General features: G+C 32.0%; 1 protein-coding gene across 1 annotated transcript; it reads left to right on the top strand.

Moving 5' to 3' along the window:
• The first annotated feature begins 3321 nt into the window (after positions 1-3321).
• Positions 3322-12026, top strand: LOC140824883 (transcription factor bHLH51-like). Its single transcript, XM_073186401.1, has 2 exons — positions 3322-3737; positions 11322-12026. Exons 1-2 carry the CDS (start codon positions 3501-3503, stop codon positions 11769-11771), a joined length of 687 nt encoding a protein of 228 aa, XP_073042502.1. The 5' UTR covers positions 3322-3500; the 3' UTR covers positions 11772-12026.
• The last annotated feature ends 293 nt before the right edge of the window (positions 12027-12319 follow it).

Raw genomic sequence — 12319 nt, 5'->3', positions numbered from 1 at the left:
TTTTACAATTTTATATTTATATGATATTAATATTATATTTTTGTTTTTTGTTTTATTTCCATGTTTTTATTTTTATTTTTTATTTCAACAATTCAAATATCAATATAGTCTCTCCATAATTTGTCAAATTTCACTTTAGTCTATCGATAATGATAAAAAAAAATTGTATGCATGCGTATCGCATGTGCAGAATAACTAGTATTATATAATTTGTGACTCTACTTTTGTACATTACATTGGGTGTTAGATTAGTATCTAATGGGCCATTGATTTGGGGTATAGTGGATGTTGTTTGGATCCTAATTAAACTTTGTCACGAATAAATCTGAATTAGGATAAATTTGCTTTATTGATAAATTAGTTGCATACCTAATTAAATTTTTCGACTTTACTTTTGATCAATATTTTCAAAAAAATAAAGTCTTAATGATATTGCATGATTTGTTGCATTTCTTGACTATGCTTATACCTTGGTCGACTAAGTCAAATATAAATTTGACTGGGTCTCATGTGAGACCGTCTCACGGATCTTAATCCGTGAGACGGGTCAACCCTATCCATATTCATAATTAAAAGTAATACTTTTAGCATAAAAAGTAATACTTTTTCATGGATGTCCCAAATAAGAGACTCGTCTCACAAATACGACTCGTGAGACCGTCTCACACAAGTTGTTGCCTATAAATTTAGTTTTTTTTTTTAAAAAAAAAAGAAATAGTCAAATATAAATTTGGTAACAATATTTCATAGCTACATTTATCGACTATGACTCAATTTGAATCTTATAAGGCCTTAATATAAATAAATAAATAAATAAATAAATAAAACAGCTATATTGGTTGACTATGAATCAATATGAACCCTATTCAATGATAAGCCCTTTTTTAATTAAAAACAAAACAAAAAACAAAAATTGTCATTGCAATCTTATCGTTTTGAATAGTGTTTTATCTTAAAGTAAGCAAGTGTGTGAAAGGAATTAAATCTATCAAATTGGTAGAATTATGAGAAAAGTGAAATTATGTAAATAAAATTTTGGTTTTAATCAGGTAAGAAAAAAATATCTATTATTCAATATCAATGAACTGTATGGTATAGCTATTTATTAGAGAAAATGTTGAATATCTCAACTATTGAGATAAGTTTATCTTAAATATCAAACATCGAAACAAAATCGAGTCCAATTTGAAGAGAAACTCAAGGCTTGAATTCATCTCAAATAATTTATATTTTTCTCTTGAATTAAAATTCGAATTTGAGCTCGACTCGAAAGATTTGAATGTTAGCTATTAGAACTATTGTTAAAATAATAAATACTTGAAATACATTTATTTTGTATATTATTATATTATATTTATAAAAAATTTAAAACTCGCGAACAATTCGCAAACTATTGAATAAAATAATTTTAACTTGAATATGTCTCGGAAAAGTTCGATCATCATTAAAATTGAAACATCTATGGTGATTACGTTATTAACATATATATTTCAATTATATATATATATATATATATATATATATATATATATATATATATATATATATATATATATATATATATATATATATATATATGTTATGGGGTCCCTTTTTGAGGCAAAAATTTTAATATTGTTTTAACGTATACGGTGACTATGATATATGATATCGATGTATATTTACAATTATGGATTATCGGGTCCCTCGACGATAATCTTTTTTCCAGATAATATGACCAAAATTTTTAAATCATGTACATTATTTTTAATAAATATTATGGATTATGTGGCCTCTCTTTAAGGCGGGGACTCCTACTTTTGTTTTAGGAGTGCAAAAAAAAAATTACAGAAAATACTTACATCCACTCGACGATAGATGTCAAATCTCGACTAAATATTTTTTGAATCATCATAATTCACCTCAATATAGAGTCATTGCAGATCTATCTTCAAATAACGTGTCAAAAACAAATCATTCGATCCAAAAACAACTCATAATTCTTGATATCACAAGTAGGACATGACCATTTAATTTTGAAACATTTGCTTGGAGATTTGGTGATGTAAAAGCAAGTGCGGCTGATGAAGATTGTACGTAGCAAGAAAACAAAAGGGATTGAATCAAAATGGCTTGAAAGTCTTGGTGTGGGGTCCCAATCCGATTATGGTTGCGACTCATGGAATCATTTATTTGTGGATTTTAGAGATTGATGATTGATAGATACGACCATCGATCTACTACTACCCACCCAACCCAACCCAACCCAACCCATATTAGCCTTCAAGTTTTCCCACTCCTCTCATTTCACCAATTTGGCATCCTAAGTTCATCCAACAAGCCAAGATGCATGTGACCATTGTGTTGTATTCTTTGGAATACCTATTTCAAATTGAGTGGGTCTCACGTCTCACGGATACTTAATCTGTGAGACGGTTCAACCCTACCGATATTCACAATAAAAAGTAATACTCTTAGCATAAAAATAAAACTTTTTCATAGATTACCCAAATAAGAGATTTGTCTCACAAATACGACACATGAGACCGTCTCACATAATTTTTTGTCTTTCAAATTATTATAATCATCTCAAATCTGCGTACCCTTTTTTTTTACGTCTCAATTATATGGGTTTATTTTCTTTTTTTTATTGTTTCAAATATATGGGTCTATTAATGCCTTATGACTGAGGAGTCGATAAATATTATGCCTCAAGTTCAAGACAACATGAATGTAACTAGTAATCAACTCGTAATCATTCCCCATTTTTGAAAATGATCGACTCAAGTTACTCTATGAATCTATTATAATTTTTTATACTCTTTGTTAAATTAAGTGTGACTATGATATTGCCATCACATATCTTTCAAACTGTGATGTTCTTTTCACTTCGAAATCACAAACTAAATGGTCCACAAGGCTAATCAAGTCCTTGGTAATTATTACATAGAGGAGTCGATCGATTGTGATGCTATTTCAACATTGTTTAATCCGAACAAAAGGATATTTCATGACGTGAATTGACCGAGGTATATCATAATAATGATGACGTAGACATTTTTGTAGAGCAGGTCTCTTGTGAGACGGTCTCACAAATCTTTATCTGTGAGACGCGTCAATCCCACCGATATTCATAATAAAAAACAATATTTTTAGCATAAAAAATAATGTTTTTTCACGGATGACCCAAATAAGAAATCCATCTCACAAAATACGACTCGTGAGACTGTGTCACACAAGTTTTTGCCTATTTTATATTAAACCCACAATATTCAAATATTATTTTCAAAAGAAATATATTTTTAAATTTTAAAGTTATATCATTAATTAAGACATGAGTTTTTTCTTTCCTCCCATCCTTGAACTACTAGATATCACATCAGTCACACTCTAGGCTTGGAGATCAAAGGCAACCAACCAATTCCAAATACAATATATAATCTTCAATCTGGCCTATTACAAGATACAAGGATCGACATTCTGAACCGCCCAAAAATTCGTAAAATTATTGTTTCTTGAAAATGGCGAATTGCTATTGGTCTGAAGAATACTCGACATGGCTTCCTCTTGCTGAGGCCGCGGCCCTGCAGTATCACTGTTACCCTCCTGCCGAAGGAGGGATGCCACCGTCGGAGGATGCGGCGGAGGACAGGGCCGCCAGTGCATCAAGAAGTCACAGTGAAGCGGAGAAGAGGCGCAGAGATAGAATCAATGCGCAGTTTTCAACTCTTAGAAAACTGATCCCAAAGTCTGAAAAGGTACTGCATTCTCCCACTCATCATCTACTCATTCACTCAACTTGGTCAAAAGATAGATAAACTCAAGAATTTTTATTCATAAATTATATTATATATAATTGAAGAGAAACTATATATTTTTTTTTCAAATAAAATATTATATACTTTATGTTTCTTGTTGACAAATTACTTCAAAACCAACTCTAATCATTAACGAAATTGTGTGGTAGAGGTAGATACATGTCCATTTAAGCACCACATTCAACTTAGCACTATTGAGCATCCAAGGGAGCAATCATGTTCTCTAATTATTATTATTATTTAAAAAAAAAACTTCAAAAATGTAAATAAATTCTTTAGTTTTTAAAATTTATTGTATCATATGTAGCATGTGTATAAATGACATAGTTTAACATATGATACACAACCTTGCATTCTCACAAGAACTTAATCATTATTGATTAATTGTTAAGTTTGGATATCAGTCTCAATTCATTTATCGAAATATATACTAGCAATGGAGCATATGTATTTTAGTATGTGTATAATTCGATTAGATAGATATACATTATGGATATCGATATAGTAAACAAATAATGTTACCCGAAATGAGTTGATTCGAGTAATCGGTAAAGTTGTTATTTTAATAAAATATGAAGAAAAAAATACATATCTTAATTTTCATATTATTCTTTTTATTAAAAGGTAAATTAAAGAGGGTAGAGATACAGTGTTATATATTTTCCATGTGATTCCAATGCATAAATTTCACATAAAAAACAAATATTTATTGATTGTATGTGTTGAAAATATAATATTAAAATATGTATGTTGAATGTTGAATGTTGAAAATTAGGTAAAATTAGGTGTTGAATATTGAAAATTAGTGTGTGATGATGTATGTAATGAGGTAATTTATTTTGGAATATTTGTATATGAAACTCTATAAATAGAGCACTCATTTGTGAATGAAATAACAATTGAGTTGAGAGAAAAATATTATAAAGTGTGTAGTTTGATAATTTTGAGAGTTTGAGATTTTTACTTTTTACCGTAAATTTTTACTTTTTCACAACACGTTATCAGCACGAAGCTCTAAAAGTCCTACATACTTTTCCAAGCTCCAAACAGAAGAAAAAGGTAACAAAAGTAATTATATTTATTTTACTGTTATTTATTTATTGTGTATTTATTTAATATACAATATAATGTTATTATTAGAAATAATAAAATAAATTTTTCATAAACTTGTTATAAATCCTGGGAGGATGTTAAGACGACATCCCACACTCCCGGCAAGGGATACGACAAGTATAAAAGCCTATAAGGTTTTTAAACAAAATAAATTATGACAGTCGTTATAATATTATGATATGATATATATAATTATTTAAACATGTCTAATATTATATATACCATATTATTACCATAAAATTATACAAATACATACATTTATTCTTTTATTCACCAACGGTCATAAACGGTAACAAAACGGCTAGTTTTTGCCCTATAAATATGATCTCTCAAACTCATTCAATCACCCCAACTTTCTCTTCTTCTCTAAAAATTATTCTTCATCAAATTTTCGGAGAAAAAAGAAGATGGCTTTCGCAAGATTATTTTTAATTATTTTAGTTATCATACTCACGAGTCTTGTATTTATCGGAGAATATCCTCCTCGTGTGTTTTCTTTATTTTTACGAATACTTGTACTTGTTGTTTATCCATTACTTTGTATTGCAATATTCATTAACTAATAAAATGCATCGTGATTTTTAGTACCACCATGGCAAACTTGACAAAGCTCGAATTCATCGCTCTTGACATTACTGGGAAAAATTATATGCCATGGACTCTAGATGTAGAAATGCATCTCGAGTCATTGGGTCTAAGCGAGACCATTAAAGAAAATGGCATATGCACGTCACAAGAAAAGGCAAGAGCCATAATATTTTTACGTCGACATCTCGACGATGGATTGAAATGTGAATATCTGACTGAAAAAAATCCCATGGCTTTGTGGAAGGGATTAAAAGAAAGATTTGAACATATAAGAGAAGTTATACTTCCGACCGCCCGGGATGAATGGAATACATTAAGATTCCAAGACTTTAAAAAAGTCAGTGATTACAATTCGGCGATGTATAGAATAATCTCGCAATTGAAATTTTGTGGCCATGAGATTACTGAATCTGAGATGCTTGAAAAAACATTTTCCACATTTCATGCATCAAATATTACTCTACAGCAACAATATAGAGTACGTGGATTTGCCAGATATTCTGAACTCATCGCCTGTCTTCTTGTGGCGGAAAAGAACAACGAGCTTCTAGTGAGAAATCATCAGTCCCGACCCACTGGATCAACAGCATTTCCCGAAGTAAATGCTGTAAATAAAAATGAATTTAAACCTCGGAACCAAAATCAAATTCAAAGACAAGATTTTGGTCGAGGTCGAGGTCGAGGTCGTGGACGTGGACGTGGACGTGGATTTGGCCGTGGTCGTGGTCGAGGCCGTGGTTTTGAAAATAATAGAGATAGTTATTTTTATAACTCATCTCAAAAGAGCGTCCCAAACCATCCACAGAAAAGGCATCATGAGAATACAAGTGTTAATGAGAATCACTCAAAAAGATATGAAAGTTCTTGTTACAGATGTGGTACTCCAGGACATTGGTCCAAAGTTTGTCGAGCCCCTGAGCACCTTTGTAAACTTTATAAAGAATCATTAAAGGGGAAAGAAAAGGAGACCAACTTCACTGAACGCAGTGACCGTTTGAGTGATTCAACTCATCTTGATGCTGGTGATTTTATGAATGATTTCTCTGGAAATGATCAACATGTTGGTGGGATAGAAATGAACAATTTTGATGCTGCAGATTTTCTCAATGATTTTTCTAAAAATGAACAATATAGTGGTAGAATATAAATGTACAATAATTTGTTTTTCATGTATTCATAAAATAATGTTTTATTGTATAATTATGATATGTGTTATATTTAAATATATATTGCCAGTAATTTATTTCATTGCATATTTTTTTGAAGTTCAAATATGGAAAATGCTATGAGCAAAGCTGAAGTTTGCATACCCGATAGTGGTACAACGCACACTATCCTCCGAGATAAAAGATATTTCTTGGAACTAAAACCAACAAAAACAACGGTGAATACAATATCAGGTCCTGTAGACTTGATTAAAGGATGTGGTAAAGCACAATTTTTGTTACCTAATGGTACAAAATTTTTGATCAATGATGCTTTATATTCACCACAATCGAAAAGAAATTTGTTGAGTTTTAATGATATATATTCCCATGGGTATGATACTCAAACAATGAATGAAGGGAATGAGAAATATATGTGTCTTATCACATATAAATCAGGAAAGAAATATGTGATTGAAAAATTACCAATGCTCCCTACTGGATTGCATTATACACATATAAGTCCCATTGAATCAAACATGGTAGTTGATAATTCTTCGATATTAACCAATTGGCATGATCGATTGGGACATCCTGGTTCAACAATGATGCGAAGAATTATAGAAAATACACATGGTCATCCGTTGAAAGACCAGAAGATCTTTCAGAATAATAAGTTTCAATGTAAAGCTTGTTCTCTCGGAAAACTTATTATAAGACCATCACCAGGCAAAATCCAAACTGAATCACCAATGTTTCTTGAACGTATTCAGGGTGATATTTGTGGACCAATCCATCCACCATGTGGACCATTCAGATACTTTATGGTATTGATTGATGCCTCCAGCAGATGGTCACATGTATGTTTATTGTCAACTCGAAATGTTGCATTTGCAAGATTACTTGCTCAAATAATAAAATTGAGGAATCAATTTCCCGATTATACAATCAAGAAAATTAGACTTGATAATGCTGGTGAATTTACTTCCCAGACTTTCAATGATTATTGTATGTCTATGGGAATCATTGTTGAGCATCCTGTTGCTCATGTACATACACAGAATGGATTGGCTGAATCATTGATTAAACGTCTGCAAATGATTGCTAGACCAATGATTATGAAAACAAAACTCCCTATTTCTATATGGGGACATGCAATTTTACATGCCGCTGCATTAATTCGCATCAGACCAAGTGCATATCATAAATACTCCCCATTACAGCTTGCATTTGGTCAAGAACCAGACATTTCTCATCTGAGAATTTTTGGATGTATGGTGTATGTGCCTATTGCACCACCGCAACGAAAGAAAATGGGACCTCAAAGAAAGGTTGGAATTTATATCGGTTATGATAGTCCATCAATCATTCGATATCTTGAACCTCAGACAGGAGACGTGTTCACAGCACGTTTTGCTGATTGTCATTTTAATGAGGAAATCTTCCCAATGTTAGGGGGAGAACAGAAACATACCGAAAAGGAAATTACGTGGTATGTATCATCATTGTTACATATGGATCCAAGAACAAAACAATGTGAAAAGGATGTACAGCAGATTGTGCACTTGCAAAGAATAGCAAATCAAATACCAGATGCATTTGCAGACACAAAAGGGGTAACTAAATCATATATACATGCTGCAAATGCCCCTGCTCGAATTGAAACTCCAAAGAAACAAATGGAAGATACTCATGATGTCATTAAACGCCTGAAGCGTGGAAGGCCAGTCGGTTCCAAGGATAAAAATCCTCGAAAAAGAAAATTCATAGAGAAACACGATGATCACAAAATAAAGAATGATGTTTCTGAAGAAACACATGATGATCACAAAATAGAGAATGGTGTTCCTGAAGAAACACATGATGATGAAAATGTTCTGTCAGAACCACAAACTGACGAGAATCATGAAATCTCTATCAATTACATTAATACTGGAAAAATATGGAACCGAAAAGATATAGATGAAATTGATGATATATTTTCTTATAATGTGGCAATCGACATCATAAATGATAACGAAGATCATGAACCAAAATCTTTTGGTGAATGTAAAAATCGGCAGGATTGGATAAAATGGAAAGATGTCATCCAGGTTGAATTAGATTCGCTAAATAAACGTAATGTTTTTGGACCTATAGTCCTTACACCTGAAGGTGTAAAACCTGTTGGATACAAATGGGTTTTTATTCGAAAGCGAAATGAGAAAAATGAAATAGTAAGATTTAAAGCTCGACTTGTTGCACAAGGTTTTTCTCAAAGGCCTGGAATTGATTATGAAGAAACGTATTCTCCTGTGATGGATGCAATTACGTTTCGGTATTTGATTAGCTTGGCGGTATCTGAAAATTTAGAAATGCGTCTTATGGATGTTGTTACAGCTTACTTATATGGATCACTTGATAGTAATATATATATGAAAATCCCTGAAGGATTTAAGATGCCTGAAGCACAAAGTTCAAAACCCAGAGAATGTTATTCTGTGAAATTACAAAGATCGTTATATGGGTTAAAGCAATCAGGTCGAATGTGGTATAATCGACTAAGTGATCATTTGATGAAAAAGGGATATGTAAACAATTCAATATGCCCTTGTGTTTTCATTAAGAAAACAACATCCGGATGCGTAATTATTGCTGTATATGTTGACGATTTAAACATCATTGGAACGAGTAAGGAAATTCAAGAAGTTGTGTCATACTTGAAGGAAGAATTTGAAATGAAGGATCTTGGAAAAACCAAGTATTGTCTGGGTTTGCAAATTGAACAAAAAGAATGTGGAATGTTTGTTCACCAGACAAATTATACAGAAAAGATCCTTAAACGTTTTAATATGGATAAAGCAAATCCTTTAAGTACTCCAATGGTTGTTAGATCATTAAACATAGAAAAAGATCCATTCCGTCCATGTGAAGATGATGAATATATTCTTGGTCCAGAAGTACCATATCTAAGTGCCATCGGTGCCCTTATGTACCTTACAAATTGTACAAGGCCTGATATATCTTTTGCCGTGAATCTGTTGGCAAGATTTAGCACATATCCAACAAAGAGACACTGGAACGGAATTAAACATATATTCCGTTATCTACGAGGAACGACAGACTTGGGACTTTTGTATTCAAAAGATGCTAATCCAAGTATAATTGGTTATGCTGATGCTGGATACTTATCTGATCCACACAAGGCACGTTCCCAAACTGGATATGTATTTACTCGTGGAGGCACTGCAATTTCTTGGCGTTCACAGAAACAAACACTAGTAACAACTTCATCAAATCATGCCGAGATTATTGCACTACATGAAGCAAGCCGTGAATGTGTGTGGTTAAAATCAATGACCCAACATATCCAAATCTCATGCGGATTATCATTCGACGAGAAACCTGTAATACTATATGAAGATAATGCTGCATGTGTTGCTCAAATGAAAGAAGGATACATAAAAAGCGACAGAACTAAACATATTCCTCCTAAGTTCTTCGCATTCACCAAGGAGCTTGAGAAGAATAAATGTATTGATGTTCGTCACATTCGATCAAGTGAAAACTCATCAGATCTCTTCACAAAGGCACTTCCTACGTCAATATTCAGAAAGCACATATATAATATTGGGATGCGCAATCTACGAAATTTGTGAAGAACTGTTCATGTCAACATCAGGGGGAGTTTACGTGACTGCACTCTTTTTCCCTTACTATGGTTTTTATCCCAATGGGTTTTTCCAAGTAAGGTTTTTAACGAGGCAGTATAAAAACACGTAATGAAGACAATCATTATGATCATCATCACAAGGGGGAGTGTTGAAAATATAATATTAAAATATGTATGTTGAATGTTGAATGTTGAAAATTAGGTAAAATTAGGTGTTGAATATTGAAAATTAGTGTGTGATGATGTATGTAATGAGGTAATTTATTTTGGAATATTTGTATATGAAACTCTATAAATAGAGCACTCATTTGTGAATGAAATAACAATTGAGTTGAGAGAAAAATATTATAAAGTGTGTAGTTTGATAATTTTGAGAGTTTGAGATTTTTACTTTTTACCGTAAATTTTTACTTTTTCACAACAGTATGTAGTTAATGGTGGCCAGCATTAATAGTTCTTGAGATTCTACTAAATATAATCTCTAGCATGGCCCATTCTATTATTATTATTATTATCAACAACTACATGTCTTTTTGTCTTTTAAGGGGTTATGGGCAATGAAAAGAAATTTATTTTTGAGCTACAAACACAATGCAAGAGAAGACTAGCTCTTTCAAATAATAATTTTTTTTTTTTTCCAATGATCAATTTTGTAAATAAGTTTTCTATCACTACAAGCAATCAAAAGCATTAAATAAAACAAATTCACAAATACAATTTATATGGAAAATCAAGCTCTTATTAAAATTTATACCTTTACATTTTTGTGATTTAACTTTCTCATTTAACAAAATATAGTAGAATATATAGTAATAACATCCGTTGTCACCCCTTTACATTATATCTTTTTAGTTGAGCTTGCCTTTAAGTTCAGGAAGTGGGAAAATTGTAATTTACGTTCTTTATGTTTGTCTCTTTGTAATTTTGATTTTGTTTTTAGTTCCCGTATTAGTTTGCATGACATATATGCTTCTCGTATTAATATTATAGTAGAAAGATAAATAGTATAAGTTGATGAATTTGCAGATGGACAAGGCAGCTCTACTAGGGCATGTTGTGGAACATGTGAAAGAACTCAAAAAAGAAGTGAAAGAAGTATGCAAACACTCAACAATCCCATCTGAAATCGATGAAGTTACCATAGATTTCTTAGATAAAGAAGGAATTAGGGCTCAAGATCAAGAGAACGTGTATTTGAAAGCATCTGTGTGCTGCGACGACCGATCGGAGTTGTTTTCCGAGCTAAGCATCGGGCTAAAAAGTCTAGGACTTGCAATTGTTCAAGTTGATCTAACCAGTTTAGGGGGCAGAATTAAGGCAAATTTTGTTCTTTGTGCAGAGGGTACTTGTAGTGAGGAATATATGAGTTCGCTTCGCAAGTCGCTCAAATGTGTTTTGAGTCGTGTCGTTATTTCTCCCGCGACGACGAGTTATGGTGCGCGGAGCAAGAGGCAGAGGTTCTTTTGGTCTCACTAGTATGAGATACCCTAGGAGAGCATGTTGGAGATATATAGATATTGCTATTACTACTTGAGAACGGGGGCAAGGGCTCGATCAAGATATTTTACCATCACTTGATTCCCTTCTTTCTTGATATCTTGGGGACATTGGAGATCATGGATTTCTTTGAATTGGGGTTTGTTGGATCTAAGTGAATTAAATTTATATTTGAGTTTGATGAATACACATAAACAATATATATATATGAGACAAGGATAAACGAACTCGACTCATTTGCATCTCTAAATTTATCGAGGAAAAGGAAAACGCTAGCTACATGATCGGCTCGTATCAGATCCACCTTTTACAACAAGTTTTTGGTGTCTAGGCACTATATCAGATGTAGCGTAAAGCAAAATCTCATTTTGTTGCCAAAAAAAGAAAAAACTAATACATTTACTTTATTTTCTGTTTTATAATAAAATATATTTTCATTTTGTTACATTATTATTATTATTTCTTATTAAATAAAGACAACACCACTAAACTACAATGTAATTAAATCATTTAAATTTTATATAATA

The sequence above is a fragment of the Primulina eburnea genome, chromosome 1 (assembly GCF_022965805.1).
Source record: "Primulina eburnea isolate SZY01 chromosome 1, ASM2296580v1, whole genome shotgun sequence".
Classification (NCBI taxonomy): Eukaryota; Viridiplantae; Streptophyta; class Magnoliopsida; order Lamiales; family Gesneriaceae; genus Primulina; species Primulina eburnea.
Note: the sequence above shows the minus strand (reverse complement) of the source record. Positions and strands in the feature narration are given on the sequence as shown.